Here is a 22,833-nt window from a genome sequence, read left to right on the forward strand (position 1 = left end):
AATAATTAGGCATTAATTCTCTAACCTATTCACCTCTCCCCAGGTACTTATCTATTATCTAACCAAATCCAAAACAACTACCTTTAAAAAGTTGAGATTCTCATGGAAATAAGTGGAGCATCTTTCAATTGTATTCTTTATGTTCTTGTTGTGAATTACTCAAGTACCTTTTGTTGTGATCCGGGTCAGGATGTTCAACATCTTGTTTTGCTGTTGATAATCTTCTCTCTCTGGGAACCTTATGAATTAAGACACACAAAAATTCAGCTAAAGATTTTTTTTTCTCCAGACTGATGATTTCACTGATGCAAAAAACCACAGACAACCTCCTTCTACACATATTAGAAATCACTGGTATTTGATTGCCTTAGGACTTGCTGAGGTACCAACTTCCACATGGTCACACAGGCCAGTGTGTATGCCAGGGACAGGGCTTGAGCCAGAGTCTACCTAAATGCCAAGGTTGGTCCTCTACCCACAGTGCCATGCTGCCTCTCCCATTCTAAGAAAAACAGGGATAGAACTGCACCCATGATTCCACTGTACAGAGAACTCCTAGATGGAGAAAATCAAGCCGTCCTACCAATGTAGGTCAGCAGCTTCTCTGGAACTTCTAGTCTTAGAGAGTTTCTTGAAGCAATGAGAGGTTCAGTGACTTACCCAAGGCCACAACTTCAATATATGCCAAAGATAGGACTCAAGCCTATACCATCCTAGCCATTAGACTGGATTTCTAACCACTGAGCTTCTTCTAAATATTTAACAACAACTAGCATTTATTAAATGCTTATTATGTACCAAGTGCTTTAAAAATATTATCTCACTTGATCCTCACAACTGTGGGAGGTAAGTGCTATTATCATTCCAATTTTACAGATGAGGAAACTGAGGCAAGTGGAAGTTAAGTAACTTGTCTAGGGTCATACCTCTGAATTTTAAGTCAGAGAGATGAGTTTTCCTGACAGGTCTGGCATTCTCTTCATTTCTCTACCTAGCTGCTTAGAAAGTAGTACTAAATATTTGACCATTCTCTAAACTCACAGATTTATCATTTAAGTCATATTGAAATGATTACAGGATCTTTTAAACATATGCACACAGACATACACAGAAGCAATTAAAGGTTTCATATCAGTTGTAATATCAGGATTTTAGGAAGGGAAAATATAAGGATAAACATTTAAATAGTTTGTATTTATTTGAGATTTTTTGCATTCTTTATCTTTCCTTGATACACAGTCCTAATGGACATTAAAGGGATTTTTCTTTAAAATTTTTATTTTTTTAAAATAGGCAGTCACTTAGTTGATATCTTAACAACTTATGTTTTTTCCATAAACTGAATTAATCAGTTCAGCATCCCTTCCCCATCAAAGGATCCTTATCTTGTTTTTCAACAAGAACCATTTCTCATAAGATTTCTTCCAGATGCACAGAAAACCCTAACCATTATCTCCAAACCAGAAAACAAGATAGACTCAGCACCTGGTGCCAAGAAGAATTTCAATAAACTTCATGTTCAAGTCTCCAACCAAAGAATGCCTATTTCTCTTCACTTCTCCACCTTAGTAACCCCAAAAGTCTTTCTGAAGTTGAGGTGGGGGAAGGGAATTTTACCACTGAAAAGAATGGGATGCTAGAAACATATTTTTTATGCTTAGACATTGGGTCCCATGGCTTCTGAACACTCACTGACAAGACAATAAAACTACTTGAAGGATGTGAGGCTAGTTTCTCTAGATCAGGCTGGATACTAGATATACCATGTTCGGTGGATAGAGTGCTGGACCTGGAGTCAGGAAGACCTGAGCTCAAATCCAGCCTCAGATACTCACTAGCTACATGACCCTGGGAAAGTCACTTAACCTCTGTTTGCCTTAATCCACTGGAGAAAGAAATGATAACCCACTCTAATATCTTTGCCAAGAAAATATCTATGCACAGTATGGTCTATGGAGTCACAAAGAGTCAGGCACAACTGAACAAATATGGAACCATGGAAGCAATAAAACAAAGACATTGTAGGATAGGAAAAAAGATAAAGAGTTGGACTCAGAGCATCAGGGTTCTAGTAATTCCTTTGTCTCTATAAATAAAAACAACCAACAATTGACAAACATTTTTAATTCCCCTGCTGCATGGCAGGCACTCTGCTGGGGCAAAAAGACAAAAACTGGATCATAACTCTAGAGCTGGAGGGGTCCTCAGAGGTTAAAAACATGTCCCACCCTCTAGTTTTCAGATGGAATTTAAGTGACTTGCCCAAAATTGCCCAAGTAGTAAGCATCCAGAGAGAGATGTGAAATGAAATAGTCCTTGCCTTCAAGAATCTTACATTCTTTCAATCAATCCAAACATATTTTTTAAGTGCCCACCTCTATGCCAAGCACTAGGAATACGTGGACAAAAAACAAACACCCAGTACTATGCTTAACAAATTTACACTTTATTAGAGGAGCTGATATAATAAGCATGAACAGAATTAGAGGAGATGATATAAGCATACACAAAATAAAGATATTAGGAGTGAAGGATCAAGAAAGGCTTCAGATACAACAGTGATGCCAGACTCAAGTAGGAAAAGGGGCTCCTAAACTGTACATCAAAATCCTTCAGGCACATTTGTTAACATTATGTTTTATTATATTTTCATTTAATTTGTCAAATATTTCCCCATTCTACTTTAATCTATCTGGTTCTGGCCACACACAGGAGTGTTGTGGGCCATGTGTTTAATACTTCTGATGTAGAAGATGGTGCTTGAGCTGCTTCTTGAATGAAGTCAGGATTTTATGAGGCAGTAGCAGTTAAAAAGAAGAGCATTACAAGCATAGAGGATGGCCAGAAAGAGGAGATGTTGTAGTCCTGTGTGAGAAAGACAAAAGGCCAGTTTGGTACTCTGGCACTGGGAGGTGTGGGAAAGGGGAAACATCATAAGAGTGAAAAGGTCAATTGGGGCCACATTGTGAAAGGCTTGTTGAGTAGAAGACTGACATGGTCAGCCCTATGCTTTAGGAAAAGTACTTTAGTAGCTATATAAAGGAGAGAAGAGACTGGAGACAAAGACACCAACTAGGAAGCTATTGCAGTAGTCCAGGCAAGAGGTGATGAAGGCGGTTAAGATGGTGGTTATATGAGTAGAAAGAAGAGGATATTATGAGTAGAGAAAAGGACAAAAGAGATGCTGTGAGGGTAAAAACAGCATTTGCCAATTGATTAGATTTATAAAATAAGGAAAAGAGAAAAGCCAGGGGGGACACATAGGTTTCACACTGGGGTAATAAGAAAGCTAGATTTCAGAAGTTATGTGGATTGGGAGGAGGAGGAGTAGAAAGACTGTTTTGGACATATGCTTGAAATGCCCAGTAGGCAATTGGTAATACAGGGTTGGAACTCAGGGGAGAAACTGGGGCTAGACACATAGATATATGCATCATCATCATAGAAATGATAATTAAACCCATGTGAGATGATGAAGTCACCAAGTGAGAGCATATTTAGAGAGAAGAGGACCTGGGTCAATGCCTTGGGGCTTAATATTAAACTAGCAAAAAAAAATGAGAAATTACCACTGTGAGAAAAATAATTAAAAGTATATGCTCCTGGGGACAGCTAGGTAGCTCAGTAAATTGAGAGTAGAGATAGAGACAGGAGGTCCTGGGTTCAAATTTGACCTCAGACACTTCTTAGCTGTGTGATCCTGGGCAAATTGCTTAACTACCACTACCTAACCCTTACCAATCTTCTGCCTCAGAATCAATACAGAACATTGATTCTAAGACAGAAAGTAAGAGTTTAAATATATATATATATATATACATATATGTATATGTTCTCCTGATAGATGAGTAAATAGCATTGTCTTCAAATGAAGAATGGCAAAGAAGCCCAATGTAGGAAATAAAACTGCCATACCATTAAGCTTAACCCCATATCCTTCATATCTCTAAATGTAGACTGTAGAATATGCCATAATTGATCAGAATTGGGAAATTCAAAAGAATAAAAACAGATGAATTCTACCTCCATATCTTGTATAGATCATTGACTTGTGGTGGTTTTAAAGTAGCCCTGTGATTTCATTGGTATTAGAAACTCCTTCCATTGATACTCATCAGTAATTTTTCTGTAATTCTTATTTGTAAAGAATTACTTAACGGATAAATGACTTGCCTAGAGTCACAAAACAGTCTTGTGTCAGAGACAGCATTTGAACTCCAGGGTTCCTTATCCACAGCAGAGGACACTATATTGTCAAAAAGAAACTGCCTTGATCCAAGTAAAATCAAGCAAAAAGTTATACCACACATAAGGATCTTAGTCCTTTTAGGATGATGGAGTTCACATGCTACACCCAATCTAAAAGTAACCAGGAGCAATCATTCTTAGTTGTTTGGCCTTTATATCCCCAGTGCTTAGCATAGTTCCTGGGACATAGTACTTAGTAGATGCTTATTCATTGGTTGAAAATTGTCACCAAAGTTGAATCCCTTCTGCAGGATGTATATCAATCAGATCTAGCTTTTTAAACAGCTTCATTTTTCACTTGTAAAGAAAGGTCCTAGAGCAGCTGGTTACTTTATAAGTTTTTAAAACAATCCTTTGATTCCCTGATTGCAGATTTTCAGCTTTGAACCATATTAACTCAAAGTACTCATTAGGTTATTTATAGTCACTACAGAGCAACTTGCATTACATTCTACTAGCAAATTACTGTTTTATATGCCGTTTAATAGAGTGCATCTTGAGCTGTTGTTAAGCCTTTAACAAGAGGAGAGAGCTACCTTGTAATAGTCATAGAGCAAGCCGAGAGCAGCCGCACTGTCCTCATCTCCATTGATACTCATCATCGCTTTGGTGGCTGCAGTGAGAGGGTTTTCCAGAAAAGACTTCCAAGCTTCATCTTCACTGGTATAGGGGCGACGCTGTGGATAGAGTGCTTCATTCTGAAGAACCAACACTGGCCTTTTGCTTAAAAAAAAATTAGAAAATAAAACCACTCTATTATAAGATATGAAAAGTGACTAAAGATCACTAACAAAATCTTGAAATTCTTTTGCTCCATAAACTCAGGTGAGTCAATTTAAGGCCAGATATCATCAAACAGAACAACCCACTTAAATGTAGCCCCAGAGGCCACCCAGTAGACTACAGAGTATTTAGACATCATGGGAACCTGAAGCTAACCTACACTTGGAATCCAACATAAACTGGATAATTTGCCAAACCATGTAAGAGAATGCCTTGCTATTCAAATACTCTACATAAACAGATATAAGGACATGGTACGGCAACAACGGAACATTCATTTTCTTTGGGCATCATGCAGTCACAACTATATTCTCTTAGATAGAATCTGAGTAGCTTTGTCAACATACTACCAAAAGTTATTTTCTTGCTTTTTCCTGTTGGTTTCCATGGTTTCCATAATTTCCCATCTTCTACACCCAAAACGGTTACTGAGATAGGAGTAAAAAGGAAAAGAGATACCTACATTTCATCCTTGGGGGTATTTGAGAAAGTTGGAATATGCTCCTGATTCCCTGAAGATTCAACATGGAATGTGGCCAAAGGGGACTATAAATCAGCAAAGCAGTGTAATTTTCTGGTAAGACAGTTCAGCTATCTTAGAGATAATACCTATAACACTACATTCAGATCCACTGAGTGATTTTTTTTAAATAGGAAAGAAAAATTTTTTTTAAATTTTCTCTCATTTGTCACTCTGGATAACACCTCTAGAGTTTTAGTATTGTAGTAAAATAAACTAGATTAAAGTCTTCTCTACTCCCTGTGCCTTGACTCTAAGCAGATTTAAATTTATTTTAGTATATTAAAACAAACACCACTGCTTCCAAAAATCTGAAATGTAAACAGTCTCAACTATTATACAGCTGGCATTATTTAATAATGGAAACAAACTGCAAATATCAAAAAGTAGAAAACTAAACCTATAGAAGTATATAGAAGAGTTCTTAAAGGAAAAAACAAATTTTACAGTGAAAATGCTAAGAACCCTACTGAATAATCACTAATCTAGAAACCAGAAAAATTAAGCATTACAGGTATTTATAAGACAACATTTCTCATTGCAACATTCAAATGAAATGTGTGAATGGCCTAAAGGTAACCTACCTACTTTAGGAGTGAGTGTAGAAAGATTATCTTTTAAAGCTATCAACAAAGTGTAGGGTTTGGCAGCCACCCAAACTCTTTAAAAAACAGAGCTATAGATTCATTTGGGAAAATGAGACCATCTTTGATTGGGGTTGGGGGATGGGGATGGGATTGTAGGAGGTGGTGAAAGCAACATGATGGTATAAATAAAGGGTAGACTTTGGAGTCAGGAAGAACTGGGTTCAAATGCTGGCTTCTGAATTATTACAAATTATAAATCTCAAAGTCACTGCTTTACTTACACTCAAGCTAAAGCACTAGTGGATAACATTTATTTAGGAAAAAAGTTTGTGCAAAGTCTATTGTTTATTTCTAATTTAACTTTGCTTAAATGCACTTTAAAAACTTTAAAATTGTAGAGCGTGGACATTTCCTTGAACCATAAGAGCCCTGATTACAGCTAATGAATTAACTCACATTACAGTGATTATTCTTATATAACTAGGCTATTATTAATAATCAAAATAACTTTCAGAAGTGTTGTGACAGCATAAGATCTTCCATACCAGAAATGCTAGTTTTTCTACCTTCTTTACTTTCTCTCCCTGCTCTGAATTTCTTTTCAAACATCAGAAAACAAACCAAAAATTTTTGTAAGTTTCACATTTATATTTCTCAAAAATACTTTACATTTAACAGTTCATGTGCCTTAGTGGTTGCCCTTAGTGATTATGACCTACATTATAAATCAATAAATACACACATAAATAGTAAAATTTTTATTCCACTTACTTATTTGTTAGTAGTGCCCAAGTTATATCTCTTTAAGAAAGACTTCATCAATACACCGAAATATTTGTTTACCAGTGTTTGTGATAAGTTTTGCTATGTATTCTACAACTTATAAGAATCCATTATGACATATTGAACTTATGATTCCTAGTTTAGTACAGAAAAAGAGAAGCTTTCAAAACTATCTCTGCCAAATCTAATTTAAATGGCAATTTACAAAAAAAAATGTATTAGCTTTTTTTTAGAGAAACAAGACTGATTTTTTTTTTAGTTTCCTTTTCAACTAATGGATATTCAAAAATATCTTTGGAAATACAGTACTTTCTGGCTAATTATTCAGATTTCAAAGTTTTATGTTCTCCATATTGCAGATCTGAGTAATCTGTAATTACTACCAATGATACAAGCAGCAAAATAAACCCTAAACTGATTTGCAATATTTTTAAAGATTAATTCAACCCTTCCCACTAACAAGGGAATGAGGCCATCAAAATACACACACACACACACACACACACACACACACACACACACACAAGTCTTTCTTCTTGATACTGTACTCCAGAATAGTTCTTTATGGCCATGATTCAATTGCCAAATATATATTTTGAGCACATCAGATTACCTGGATAAATCCACCTTTCCAGCTGTAGGGTGCGTCTCAAAGAAATCCATTAGCTGCCACGGAGCACAAGAGGGAAGAAGTAGCAGGAAGAGAAAGGATTTATGTACTTCCTATCTGCTTATCGATTTAAAATCACCAAAGGTCTGAGTTCAACTAATCTCTTTTTCAAATAACACAACGACACTCCAGCCATTGCGGAATAAAATAAAATAGGTGTGTCTTGTGTAATGATGCTTCTTTCTCCCAGCTTCTCTCACTGTGGCTTATAACCTGAACTCTTATTTGAACTGGGGATAGAGGGGGTGACTGGTGAAGGGGGTGGGGGAATACGATGAGGAACAGAGACCAATACTGCCTGATTCTGTTTAAGAACAGCCAGAAGCAGCAAGTGCCTGTCCTCCCCCCTCCCATTCCCCCCGTAAGGAGAAAGGCTGAGTTTCAACCTTTTTCAGTTTTTAAAAATGAGGTTGGTGAGTAGAAGTGGAAAGAGCTTTGGGACTCAGAGGCTCCTCCTGACACACAGACCGATTGTTCTCCACACTCAGCATTTAAAGGGAGATGAAGGAGGACTAGACTATAAGGAAGGAGAAGCCGGAGGAGGAGGACCAACGCCTTTCAGGTGTCGAGTTTCCCCAAAGCCAAGAATCTCCTCTAGAGTAGTTTCAATTAAACAAAGAATAAGGAAAAGGGGCGGGGGGGGGGGGGGGGGAAGAGGAGAGAGAGGGAGAGACAGAGACTGTGAGACAGAGACAGAGACTGTAAAAAAGGTGAAAAACCATCCACCATCAACCCTACACACACCTAGCGTGAGCCACAGAGCCACCAGGCGTGACCTCCGTCCAGGATGATAGACCTCCAACCCACCTCACCTCTGGGATCAAAGGGTTAGCAGAGCCACCAGAGTCTGGGAAATGGGGGAGGAGGATGGAGAGTGAGGTAGGGGGGTGCAGTGCCCTAGGGGCAGATGTCTAGACAAGGCTCTTCCCAGTCGGGGGGAAACGAGATCGAAGGGATCATAGGATTTGGGGCTGGAAAGGACTTTAGAGCCCTGTCATCTTAGTCCGACCTTATTTTACAGAGAGGAAAACTGAGGTCCCAGAGACACCCACCCAGGGTTACCCGAGGGGCTGGTGGCAGGACCAGGACTAGCACACAAGGTCCCTGACCAAGTCCAAAACATCCGACTGTCCCTTCTCCCACTCCCGATCCCGGGTAGAGGAGAAGTTGCCAGGAGAGGGAGGCTCGGCGAGAGCAGCCTCCTCCCTCCGCCGGCCTGAGTCCTGCTCAGCCCCCGCATCCCGCCGATTCACCTGCACTGCCCCGGGGCCGCGAGCCGGAGCCAAGCCGGGCTAAGTAAGCTGACAGGAGGAGGAGGAGGAGGAAGAGAAAGAGGAGGAAAAGGAGGAGGATGTAAGGCTGTTTCCCGGGATGAGTTTTCTCACTTCTACCTACCTCCCAAGGCCAGGGCCACCCTTCGCCCAACGAGAGACAGTTGGTCAGTCAGTCGGTCAACGCATAATTATTAAGCGCCTTACTACGTGCCAGGCGCAGTGCTAAGCTCTGAGGATACAGAGAAAGGCCTTTGCACAGGAGGCATCTACCCTAGCATAGCCGGGGGGAGGGTCCTCCCTCCGACCCGCGGGGTCCAGCGGTCAGGCTAGTTCCCTGGCCCCGGCGCCGGCGCGTGCGCCCCTCACCCTCACTCACTTGTCGTACTCCTGGGTCATCTCGTTCTCCCGCTCCCTGGGTCTCACTCTCTAGCTGCCACCGCCGCCGGCCCGGTCGCAGAACTGGACTTTCGGGTTGGGACAGTGCACCCGATGGGGGGTGGGGGGGAAGAAGTGGAGGCGGCGCGGTTGGCTGTTGGCGGGCGGGCGGGCGAGCGGCGGCCGCGTTTAGCTAGGTCCGGGGCAGCGGCTCAGACGGGTTAGGTTCGCTTTTCTTGCTCTCAGAGTTGGCTTCCCCGCAGGACGAGCGCATAACACCCCCCCACCCCCCCGGGCACCGGCCTGGCTCTCCATTGGCTGGCACCGCGTGGGCGGGGCCTCTGGGGGCCGGGAAACCTGCAAAGGTCCTTGATTGGGACTCGGAGCGTTCACACTGCCTGTGGGAAAGCAGAAGAGGGAAGGAGTGGAAGGAGGCGAGGATGCGGCTTTGGGCGTGGAATCTTGGGGTGCTCGGCATTCGGTTTGGAATCCGGGGGACTGCGGCCGGCAGGAGCCGGGCTTAGCACGCTTGGGGTGCTCGCCGCAGCTGTTCGGATGGTTGTCGACCGAGTGGTGCAGCATCAGCCGGTGCCCCATTTGTCCAGTCCTGTAGATTGTAGGGAACCCAGATTCCCCGGTCTTCCTCTACCTCCCCATGCCCCCTAACTTAGGTCCTCTTCTGTGGTGAGCATCCAGAGTTCCCTTCTCCCTTTACTCTTACTGTCTCTGGCTACGCAGGTTTTTCGGACTAGGAGACTCTCGAGGCAGGCACCCTCTGTCCAAACCCCCTAAGGCAAATATGACAGAATGTCAGCTGGAAGGGGCCCAGAGAACTAATGCAACACCCTTAGTTTCCAGATAGGAAAACAGGATAAGACAGGGGGCTGAGACTTGTCCAAAAAGCCACACAACAATTCACTGGCAGAGCTACGATTGAGAAATCTAGGTTTTCTGACTCCTCATCAGAAAGCTAGAGGATCATAAATTTATTATAAAATTATAGCAGTATTATCTTAGAACTGAAAAGTAAGTCGTCTTATTCTACACCCTCATTTCGGAGATCCGGAAAATGGAAAGAGACTGTGCTCAAGGTTCCTTTGCTTTCCCACATCCTTGAATCATTGCCTGAGGCGCTTTTTTTTAACCACCTGTAATTTTAATATCTTGAGAACTCTGCATATGGAAATTCCTTCCACAGAGGTACTGAGAAGTTAAGTGCTTTTCCAGTGGTCACACAGCTAGTGTGACCTCATCTTTTTATTCACATGTTGCCATGCTAGTTCAGATCCTTTGCCTCTCAACTAGTTTTTATAATAGACTTCTAATTGGCCTTCTGGTCTCCTCACTCTCTACTCTAATCCTTCCTAGATATAGCTGACAAAGTGATTTTTCTCAGGTATAGATCTGACCAAATCATTCCCTTATTTAATAAACTCCAATGATTCCCCATTACCTTTACGATCAAATACAAACTCCTCCATTGGCTTTGAAAACCCTTCACATCTAAAACAACTATGAAGTACCACCTCACACCTCTCAGGTTGGCTAGTGTGGCCAAAAAGGAAAATGACAAATGTTGGAGGGATATGGGAAAATTGGAAAACGAATACCCAGTTGGTGGAACAGTAAACAGATATCTATTAGATATCTATATACATTCTGAAGAGCAATATGGAACCACACCCAAAGGGCCATAAAACTATAATACCCTTTGATCCAGGAATAATACCACTACTGAGTCTGTATTCCTAAGATATCAGAGCTAAGGGGAAAGGACCTACTTATACCAAAATATGTTTAGCAACTCTTTTTGGAGTGGCAAAAAAATTGGAAACAGAGGGATTGTCCATCATTTGGGGAAATAGATGAACAAGTTGTGGTATAAGGTTGTGATGGAATACTATTGTGCCATAAGAAATGGTAAACAGGATGAGTTCACCTGGAAAGACTTATATGAACTGATGCAAAGTGAAGTGAGCAGAACCAGGAGAATACTGTTTACAATAATAGGGATATAATACATGTTCAACTGTGAAGGACTAAATCATTAGCAGCAAAGCAAGTTTCCAGGATAACCCACAAGGAACTCATGAAAATGCTAGTTATAGCTAAAAAAAGGAACTGTTGGAGTCTGATGGAAGATAAAAGCATACCATCTTCCACTTTATTTCTTTCATGAGTTTTTTATTGTATGTATGATATATCTTCTATCACAACATGAGCAATATGGAAATATGTATTGCATGAAAGTACAGGTATAAACTTAGATTACTTATCTCCATGGGGGGTGGGAAAAGAGGGAGGGATGAAATCTGAATCTTAAAATGTCAGAAAACAATTTTCAAAAATTGTTTCAACATGTAACTAAAAAATAAATATTTTTTTTAAAAAGAAAGAAAACTCTTCCCATATTGACGCCAACCTACTTTTCAATCTTGTTATATTTCTACCCTTCTTTCCCCATAACATTCCAGCCAAACTCTGGCCTCAGTGTCTTTGCAGTAATTGTCTAGAATTCTATCCTTTTCACCTCTATTTCCTATCTTTTCTTCCTTTTAAAACTCAAGTGGCACCTTCTACAGGAAACCTTTCCTGTTTTCCTTAGTTGTTATTAGCTCCTTTCCCCACCCCCAACCCCCATTAACTTTTACTTATTCCTTCACCTTCATCTCCAGTGGAATATAAGTTCCATGAGGACAGGGACTACTGTGTTTTTGTCTTTGTATCTTCAGCACTTGGAATAATTCTTGGAACATTTTAGCACTGATTGATTGAGAAACTAATAGTAACCTATGTGGAAAGGAAACAAGAACAAGTTCTGAACTTTCTGCCACTGTGTTGGAACAAGCAACAGTGGGAATATCCATACAGAGGAAATTGTCAAGACTGACAGTTGGTGGGGGAAGGGGCAACTGGAGTGACTTGGTACACTTCCTTCCTAAGGTGGGGAGTGGGAGGAGCTTTTCTTCAGTCTCAGAATTGAGGTACCTCTACTTGCTTCAGCCCGAAGAGACAGCCCAACCAGCTCTAAAAGTCAGAACTGTTCTTGTTGCTTACTGTCTACTGCTAAGATTCTGAAATTAAGAAAACTAGCACAGATATAGCATAGACAGGAACAGGAGAAACCCTCCACCAGCCTGTGAGGTCTGGCCTCAGCTCCAAAGCTGAGAAAGACTCCAACCTTATTTAGGGACCTCCCTCTTCCCTTTTCCCTGATACTTCTTCAATACGAACTGGCTATTAAAATTTATCTTATTTGAATATCGCAGTCAGATAAGTGGACTATCTTTTCTGGGCATAGAGAGAGCTGAACATTAGCTCAGTCATCCAATTACAAAGGGTCCTTATCAGACCCCTGCTGGGTGACCAAATTCTGAGAAAAGGCTGGTCCCTCAGGAGGGTCCATGTATTAGCCTGATCTGGGGCAACTTCGGCAGCAATCCAGTGAGAAAACATCCCCGCAGGCTATCGTAAGTGGCTCATTTCTCAGACTTCCCATTTTGGTCAAAAACAGCCTCTCGGCAGAGGGCATCTCTCAACTTTGCCTCACCAGCCGCCATATCCCCTCTCTCCCTTAAACTCCTCCATTCCCTGCTACAAACTTTCCATATCCCCTGTTTTTTCAATCTCCCCATCTTTCCCAATAAATATTACACCTACCCCTCTAAATGATAGTCCTTGCTTCTCCTGGCTCTGCATTTCCCTTCATCTCAAGACTCAGTTCCATCCTCCTAAAACCTCCAAAGAACAATCAATAGATCTGTGATTTTACCTATGAGGATATTCCTTTCAAAATGCAAATCACAACCCATCCATGCCTGCTTTTGTAACTTAACTAGGTCTTCCCATAAATTTGCAACAATGGATTCATTCATTCAACATGCTGTGGGTCTTTTTCACTTTTTTTTTTTTTTGGATATGAAGAAATCAAGGAAGAACATGCTGTCCATCAGTTATCCCTGCTCTTGTCACATAACCAGCCCATTTTTTCAATTGCTTTGATGATCTTTTTAATTCCAGTTATTCTTATGTTCCTTATGTCACATAGTCTGCTTATACCCACTCATTTACATCTCCATTGTCCTCTGAATGATATCCATTTAAAAATTTTTCAGAAGCCAGTGTACCATGGCACAGTCATGCAACAACACTGGTATTGTCATTAAAAAGAAGGGCTTTAAAAGAAGGGCTTTTTTTTTTTTTCAGGGAGAAGTTTAGGGTCATTTTAGTACAATTCAGCTTGCTCTCTTCTTATTTAACCCTGGACCCAACTCATGTTCATTTACAGGATCTGTTATAGGTCTTTACAGTTCTCTTAACTTTTTCAGTTGTCCTCTCTCAGGAATTTACTTTGTCTCTCAGTTACTATCCTTCCCAGATTGAGGACTGACACAGAAGAATCAGGAGTGATATAGTACAAAGAGCCCCATACATGGAATCTAAGGAACTGGGTGGCAAATGTAATTCTAACACTAGTTGGCAACTCACTTTACCCCTCTGTATCTCCATTTGTAAAATGTGGGAGTTGGATTAGATAAGAGGGGTCCTTAATCTTTTCTGTCATAGACCCTTTTTGGTGGTTCTTGGGGATCCTCTCAGAATAATGTTTTTAAATGCATAGGACTACAAAGGAAATCAAGTATATAAAAATCTAGTTATCAAAATATTTTTCAAAATAAGTTCATGAACCCAACATAAAGAATTTGACTTGGTGATCTTTAAGTTCCCTTTTGGCTCTAAATTCTATGAATCATGGATGGAGTTATTACATGATCTCAAGGCTAGAAGAATGAATGAATGCATGCATGCATGCATGCATAAAGCATTTAATAAGAGCTTACTAAGGTCAAAGTACTTGGAATAGAAACAGAAAAAATACAATAGTACTTGCTCTTAAGGAGTTCACATTCAAACAGGAGAGATAACACATATGGAGGCAAGTTTCAGTGGCAATTCAGAGGAAAATCCCATGGTCCTCAGAGTGCAGTGACAAAGTATTTAGTAATGCCTTATATTTAATGTCACTTCCATTAAAAAAAGATCATATCAGTTCTTGAATATTGAATCATTTGACAATGCTAAGGACTTTGGGGATTAGAACTTAAATTAATATTTTTCTTACATTTGACCAAAATTTCAGCCTACGGCTCCAAATTCTGCTCTTCTGGACAAAACAGAAGAAAAACCTAGAACTTTTCCAGAAGACAGACTTTCAGATAAGGTTTTGAAGATAGCATATCTCTCCTAAATTTGTATAATATATGAGGGTCTGTAAAACAGAGGTATCAATTACATAGCCCTTTGGGCTCACAACATTCTTGAGTTCCAGTCCTAACTAGATTAAAATGTAATTGGGAAATAATTAACAAAATAAATAAAAATATAATAGAAATTAGATAATGCTAATATGTGATTTTCTCCGTCAATATGTAGCCCACAGGGATCTTCATGTATAGTTTAGTGATTCCTTCTTCTATTTGAGTTTGACATCACTGTCATCTATTATCTGGTCCAACCAACATCTTACAGATGATGAAACTAAATAATTTCTAGCCCCTGCTTCTTAAAAACCTAAGGATTTCGTATATAACATTGATTAATGGCAAATCTTTCTTCTTTGAAAGAGGCTTTTCCTTCTAATATTTGGGATAGTAAATTTGGAATGGAATGTCTCAACAAGACTAACTTCTGGACTTATGGGCATTAGAGTTGGGAAAGAGTTTGTTGTTGTTGTTTTTAAAGAAGTATGACTCCAAAAATTAGTCAAGAAGACAGAGTTTATAAATGATTTTCAGAAAGATAAAATTCATGTCATTAACAAAATAAAATGCTCCAAAAAATGAGAAAACTGCAAATGAAAACATCTCTCAGATATTGCCTCATAATCATCAAATTGGCAATGATGATAAAAGATAGAAATTGTCCATAATAAAGCACTTGAATATGCTACAGGTGGAGCTAACCATTTTGTAAAACAATTTGGAAACCATTTTGTAAAACAATTAGGAATTTGACCTAGAATTGTACCACAAGGAATATAACCTATGGAAGTTAAAGGTAGTGAGGAAGTTCTCCTACAATCAAAATAATAGCAGTTTGGGAACAGCAAAAATATGGAAATAAAGTACATATCCATTGATTGGAAATGGCAAAAAAAAAAATCATGTCCACCATCTGAACACAATATGACACTGTAAAAATTGGCAAAAATGAGAAATTTAGAGAAACATAGTAAGGCATTTATGAACTGATACAGAGTAAAATAAGCAGAGCTAAGAGAACAATAGTAGTTATAAGTTAGCAGAAATCAGGTCAATTGCAATGACAAATTTTGATTCCAAAATCCAGAGGAAAAAAACAAATTCCTCCTCTCTGCAGAGAGGTAGACTATAAGTAAAATGTATTTACTTTCTGGTAAAGTTGCTCTGTGGCCCGGTTTTTCTGAATTATAGGGATTAGATATATCATGAAGTAACTATGATATTAAAAAGATACCCACGAAAGATGACATTAAGAATAAGTTTAAAAACATCTCTCAAAGTCATATTTTAATAAGAGGCCTTCAAGAAATAGAGATGCTAGTTGACAAAATGTATTTGAGCCACAAGTGGTGTTCGTAATAGTCTAGGGAGCCTTCTAGATAACAAAACTGATTAAAAAATGGGAGAAAAAATAACATTTCTAAGTTTAGTCAAATTTAAAGACAAGATTCTTGTTCTTATTGGGGTTTTGTGGCGATGACATAATAAAAAAAGAAATTTGTATGAAAAAAGACAACTAATAATATAGGTGAAAGAGAAATAAATGAATAGGTAATTTTCCTGGCCAGGTAAAAATCTTATCTGGCCTTGAAGTCTCAGCTCAAGTCCCAGTTGCTCCATGAAGTCTTCTCTGGCCATTTTAGTCCTCACTAATCTTTCTGTTCTCTCCCCCCCCTCCCCTCCCCCCCCCCCCCCCAGTTTATAATCTGAACAGTACAATTTAGTACTTGGATACCCTGTTTTGTTTGCTTTACTCTTCTGTTTTCCCAACTAGATTGTAAATTTCTTGAGGGCAAAGAGCATATTATTTCCTCACTCTGAGTCTTGGTTTCTTCACTTCTAAAATGAAAGTTGAGCTAAATGATCACTAAGGACTTTTGCAGCTCTAACATTCTGAATTCCAAGGTCCCTTCCAGTCCCTAACATTCAACATTCTGCATTCAGTTCCTTTTTCTACACTCCAGTCACTACTGTCTGACTTCCCTAGTTCTCCTCTTTTATGTGTTGCCTTTCCCTATTACAAGGCTAGCTCCTTGAGGGCAAAGACTGTCTTTCTTGTTCTTTCTTGTATCCCTAGTTCTAAGTACAGTGTTTGACACCTAGTAAAAGTGCTTTGCCCCTCTCTCTCTTCCCCCAATCATTGACTCTAACCACCTCTCTCACACAAGCATCTTATTTCTCTGTTCAATAGTTTCGGAACTCATTATATGACAAAAGTTCTTAACCTGGGTTCATGAACCTTAAAAAATATTGTTATAACTACATTTCAATATAATTGCAATACCATATACTTTATTTTACGTACTTAAAAACATGATTCTTAGAAGGGGTTCATAGACTTGACCAGACTGTTGAAGATTCTTTTTCAAGAGACAAATAGATAACGACAATGTTGCAATATGTGCCATAGTAATAATAATAGCTAGCTTTTATATAGTGCTTTAAAGTTTGCAAGATGATTTATAAATATTATCTCATTTTATTCTCACTGCAACTCTGGGAGGTAGTTGCTGTTATTATTCCCATTTTAGAGATGAGGTCATTAGGATACATTGAAGAAAACTAGAAATCTGAAAATTCTATTCAACAGACATTTCTTAATAATGGGTTGCAAAGGAGGGGATTTAAAGTTGGGTGTCAACCACTTTCTGGCAAATCTGGAAATCTAAATGTCTTACATTCTTTTCCTATGGCCTCACTTTAAATCATAGCTTCCAGATCAGCTTTAAAAATTGCAAAACACCTGACAAAGTCACAAACTTATGTCCTGAATTTAACCTTTAGTGGTAATCCTTCCTTATATAAAATTAAGTTTAAGTTCAAATAGAAACTGCCCATTAAGTTTTCTACTGCCTTAAGAAAAAGCCAACATAACAACTCATAATCAGAGTACTTTAGAGAAGAAATCGACATTAGAGATCATTAGACCATCTAGTCCAAATCACTGGCTTTACAGAAAATGATTGCTATAAAAGTTGTGATGCAGCCAAGGTCCTAAAGAGAGATAATGGCATCCATATCTTCTCGATCCTAGTTTACCACTGAGTAGTGTGAAGAATGTTGGGTTTAGAATCAGAGAACCTGAGTTCAAATCATAGTTTTGATGTTTACCAGGTATATGATTCTGGGCAAATCATTTTTGTCTCTGACCTTGAGTTTCTTCATCTTTAAAATGAGGGAGTTGGGCCATATTCCAATTCTAAATCCTATGACTACCTCAAAGTGTTCAGTCTGGGGTCAAATTGTTCTATTAATTTTTTCCCATTTGGCAATTTTGCTGTTTGAAGCAAAGATCACTAATAGCAACATCTTACTTTTTAAATGACACCATAGTGACTATATGCAGCATTTCATAGTACCTCAATAGATAAAAGGGAGAAATTAGTACTCTCATTTATCTATAGGGAAATAGGTCAAGAACTGTCAAATTACTGGTTCAGTGTCATAGGATATCAATGAGTCACCTGACTTACAGCTCACATGGAAGACTACACTTCCACTCTCATGGAATTTATTTATACAACTACTATAACTGTTGTGATAAAGGATGGAAAGGTTTGTAATTTGCAAAACTGTGCAAGAACTGAAAGGTGCAAACCTAGGTATGAGTGACAGTGGCATGTGACTAAGGGTCACATGAGAGCCTGAGCTGGAGGATCTGGGAAGACTCCATCTTGCCCCAAGGGACTTTTCTTCTGGTCTCCTGAGGAGGTCAAGAAGAAGGTCTGAAGAGGGATCTGTATTGAAGGAAGAAACTGAACTATTTGCTGAAATAGGCAATGCTAAGCACATAGTAGGGATTCAAAGATTTGACAATAGCAAAAGTAGTTGCTATTATTGACATGAACAATAATAGTTCATGTTTCTGTAATGTTTCAAGGATTAAAAATTATTTTCATCCCCACTGCCTAGCCTTTAACACTCTTCTGCCTTGGAGTCAATACACAGTAAGGGTTTAAAAACTTTTTTCATCACAATAACAATATTTTCCCCATTTTACAGATGATAGCACATGGGCACATGACAGCCCATGTGATGTAAAGAATACCAGACTGAAAAAAAAGTCAAGGTTTTATATTTCATCCCCACAGTTACTGTGCATAACCTTGGGCAAGTCACTTCAACTCTCTAACCTCAATTTCCACACCTACAAACTGAGGGGGTTGGACTAGTTTAGGGATCACAAAACTATTTCCTCACATGAGTTGGTAGTCATCAAGGTATTCAATATCAAACAAACAAACATTTGTTAAGCATATGCAAGGTATTGGGCTTTCTGCTAGGGATACAAAGATAGATACAAAGATAGATCCTGATGTCAAGGTGTTCATAATCTAAGAAGTGAGAAAGACCTATATAATTACATATATAATAATTACAAGGTAGAGTGAAATAAGTGAAAACTACTATCAGAAACTACAGAAATGGGGATGCCATGGGCAAAGTTAGAAAGATGGGAGAAGCCAAGTTGAGAACTGAGGATGAATAACCTAGGGTGGTCGGATTTAGAATACATGAAGAGGAATTCATGTCGGATAATGCTGGACAGATGAATTAGCCAGTCAGTTATTCAACAAGCCTTTATTATACACTTACTATATGTGCAGGCATTCACCTATTGAGATAACTAGATGACTCACTGGATAGAGCACTGGGCCAAGAGTCAGGAAGATCTGAGTCCAAATCTAGCCTCAGACACTTGCTAGATGTGCGAGTCTGAGCAACTCATTTAACCTCAGTTTGCCTCCATCCCCTAGAAAAGGAAATGGCAAACTACTCCAGTATCATTGCCAAGAAAACCCTATGAACAGCACTGGCATGCTATGGTACATGGAATCACAAAAAGCAGGACCCAACTGAACAAATGAACCACATATGCCAGGCACTCTGCTAAGGGCTAGAGATACAAAGAAAACCAAGAATAATATCCCTGCCCTCAAGGAACTCATATTCTAATAGGAGACAATGTGCAGATAAATATGTATATACAAAATATATAGAATATAAGTGAAAGTAACTTCAGAGGAAAGACACTAGCAAAGAAAGTGGAGAAGGAGAAATGGAAAAGGCCTTATGCAAAACTGTAGACCTCCTTAAATGTCAAGATGTGAAGATTATATTTTATTCGGTAGCCAATGAGGAGCCATGGAAGGTTTTTGAGTAGAAGAATAACTTAAGCATAGTACTGCATTAGGATGATTATTTGTACAATTTTACTTAGAGTGGATTTGAGAGAATTAAGACTAGAGTCATAAGAGTGAACTTTTCAAAAAATATATTCTGTTCACTTGTTGAAAGAATGAATAAAAAAGCATCTATTAAGCCCTTACTATATGCTAGATGGTGTGCAAAGTGATGGGACAGACTGTGCCCTAAAAGAAATTATATTCCTTTTTTGGAGTAGGGGAGAAGAGCAAAAGATTATTTGTGTTTTATTTTTCTTTTCTTTTTAAATGTTTTTTAATTTTAAAAATATTTTGCCATGTTTATATATTTCATTTTCTTTCCCTCCCCTTTCCCTCCCCCTCTCCCAGATCCAATAAGCACTTCCACTGGGTTGTACAAATGTTATCTCTTATACTTATTTCTGTATTATTCAGTTTTGCAAAAGAGCAATCTTTTGAAACCAAAACTCTCAATCATATATCCATATAAACAAATTATGTCATTTCTTTTTCTTCTGTTTCTATTCCCACAGTTCTTTCTCTTGATGTGGATAACTTGCTTTCTCATGAGTCCCTTGGGATTGTCTTGTAGTAGCAAAGTCCATTACATTGGATTGTTCCACAGTGTTTCACTTTCTATGTACAATGTTCTCTTGGTTCTGCTCATTTCTCTCTGCATCATTTCCTAGAGGTTCTTCCAGTTTATATAGAAATCCTCCAGTTCATCATTCCTTATGGCACACTAGTATTTTATACCACAATTTGTTCACTCATTCCCCAATTGAGAGACAGTCCCCCATTTTCCAAATTTTTGCCACCACAAAGAGTAAGGCTATGAATGTTTTTATACAAAGATTTTTCATTATTACATCTTTAGGGTACAAACCTAGTAGTGGTATTGCTGGATCAAGGGGTAAGCATTCTTTTAAAGCCCTTTGGGCATAGATCAAAATTGCCTTCCAGAATGGTTGGACCAATCCACACTGCCATGAGCAGTGTATTAGTGCCCCAATTTTGCCATATCCCCTCCAACATTTATTATTTTCCTTTACTATCACATTGGCCAATCTGCTAGATATGAGGTGGTACCTCAGCATTGTTTTGATTTGCATTTTTCTAATCAGGAAGGATTTGGAACACATTTTCATGTGATTATTGATAGTTTTGATTTCTTCATCTGAAAACTGCCTATTCATGTCCCTTGACTATTTATTAATTGGGGAATGGCTTGATTTCTTGTACATTTGATTTAGTTACTTATGAATTTGAGAAATTAGACCTTTGTCAGAGGTTTTTGTTATAAAAATTTTTTCCCAGTTTGTTGCTTCCCTTCTAATTTTGGTTGCATTGGTTTTGTTTGTACAAAACCTTTTAAATTTAATATTTTCAAAAGTATTCATTTTACACTTTGTAATGTTCTCTATCTCTTGCTCAGTCTTAAATTCTTTCCTTTCCCATAGATCTGACAGGTATACTGTTGTATGTTTACCTAATTTACTTATAATTTCCCTTTTTATGTTTAAGTCATTTACCCATTCTGAATTTATCTTGGTATAAGGTGTAAGATGTTGATCTAAACCTAATCTCTCCCATTCTGTTTTCCAGCAGTTTTTTTCAAATAGTGGGTTCTTGTCCCCAAAGCTGGGATCTTTAGGTTTATCAAACAGTATCTTGCTGAGGTCATTTACCCCAAGTCAATTCCATTGATCCATCCTTATATTGTATTGTGCCACATTGTTTTGATGATCACCACTTTAGAGTACAGTTTAAGAACTGGTACTGCTAGACCTCCAACCTTCACATTTTTTTTCATTAGTTCCCTTGATATTCTTGATCTTTTGTTCTTCCAAATGAATGTTGCTATAATTTTTTCTAATTCTTTAAAAAAAAATGTTGGTAGTTTGATAGGTATGGCACTGAATAAGGAATGCATTTTATTTTTTCAGTAAACAAAAATCAATTTCTCCAGCTAGAAAACCAGCTGTGTGACTCTGGGCAAGTCACTTAACCCCAATTATCTAGCCCTTAACACTCTTCTGCCTTGGAACCAATAAGAAATATGAACAGTTTCAAGCAAAACAAATTCCAGTATTGGCCATATATATAAAAATTTATTCTGGGGGGCAGCTGGGTAGCTCAGTGGATTGAGAGCCAGGCCTAGAGATGGGAGGTCCTAGGTTCAAATCTGGCCTCAGACACTTCCCAGTTGTGTGACCCTGGGCAAGTCACTTGACCCCCATTGACTAGCCCTTACCACTCTTCTGCCTTAGAATCAATACACAGTATTGATTCCAAGATGGAAGGTGAGGGTTTTAAAAAAAATGTATTCTGTATCTTGAATCCATCACCATTCTGACAATGTGCAGATAGATGGTATGCTTCTTCCTTGATCCTGTAGAATCAAGACTGGTCTTTACATTGATCAAAGTTGTTAAGTTGTTCATAGTTGCCTGTTTTTGCTGCATTGTTGTTATTGCAATAACTGTTCTGGTTCTGGTATGCTTTTCCCGGCCACCACTCCACCACATTAGTAGAGTGTTTGATATATCTGTTTCAGAAACAATGGTAATATTGATTTGATTACTAAGTCCAGGACAATTGATGAAAACCAATGGGGAAGGGGGAGAGAATAACAGATGGGTTGGGACTGGATGACTAACTGGATGAGGTATGAATTGGGATCAGCTAAGTATAGTGGAATAATAAGTTTGCACTAAATTACTAAAACAGCTCAATCAAAAGAAGATCCAAAACTAAGTGGATTAATTGCCCCCAAGGCCTGGGAATATTGTTTTTAGACATGTGGTAGAAAGGATGTTGAAATATGAAGAAAAGAAGGGACAGTGGCAAGAAAAGAAGGGCAGTTGGTGGGATGGTGTGGATAGATGACTTCTGTTATCCTTTTAATCCCTACAAGGCTCAATTCAGCTACCACTTCTTCCATGAAGTCTTTCCTGAGGAGTATAGCTGAGAGCTTTCTCCCTCTTCAAATTTCTCAGCAGCCCTTTAAAAGTATGTCTCCTTCAATCCATCATAATATGAAATGACTCCTCATCTCCACAAGCAGCCTGTAAACTTCTTAAAGTCAGGAGCTATGCAGATTTCCACCCTTGAATCCTCAGAAATGAGGCTTGCAATACTATACATCTAAGAAATGTTTCTTGAAT

The 22,833-nt window shown here is 38.7% G+C and overlaps 1 protein-coding gene across 5 annotated transcripts in view; it reads right to left on the bottom strand.

Moving 5' to 3' along the window:
• GRHL1 (grainyhead like transcription factor 1) overlaps positions 1-9,480 on the bottom strand; it is a 74,697-nt gene extending 65,217 nt beyond the window's left edge. The window contains exons 1-4 of one of the 5 annotated variants that reach the window (XM_056813313.1): positions 9,242-9,472; positions 7,535-7,587; positions 4,785-4,971; positions 168-238 (exon numbers count right to left, since the gene is read on the bottom strand). In XM_056813313.1, the coding sequence (XP_056669291.1) occupies positions 168-238; positions 4,785-4,971; positions 7,535-7,584 (308 nt within the window). In that variant the 5' untranslated portion in view covers positions 7,585-7,587; positions 9,242-9,472. The other 4 variants (XM_056813312.1, XM_001371946.4, XM_007476146.3 and 1 more) reach the window with 4 other exon arrangements.
• Positions 9,481-22,833: the final 13,353 nt, after the last annotated feature.

This window comes from Monodelphis domestica, chromosome 1, assembly GCF_027887165.1.
Source record: "Monodelphis domestica isolate mMonDom1 chromosome 1, mMonDom1.pri, whole genome shotgun sequence".
NCBI classification, from domain to species: Eukaryota; Metazoa; Chordata; class Mammalia; order Didelphimorphia; family Didelphidae; genus Monodelphis; species Monodelphis domestica.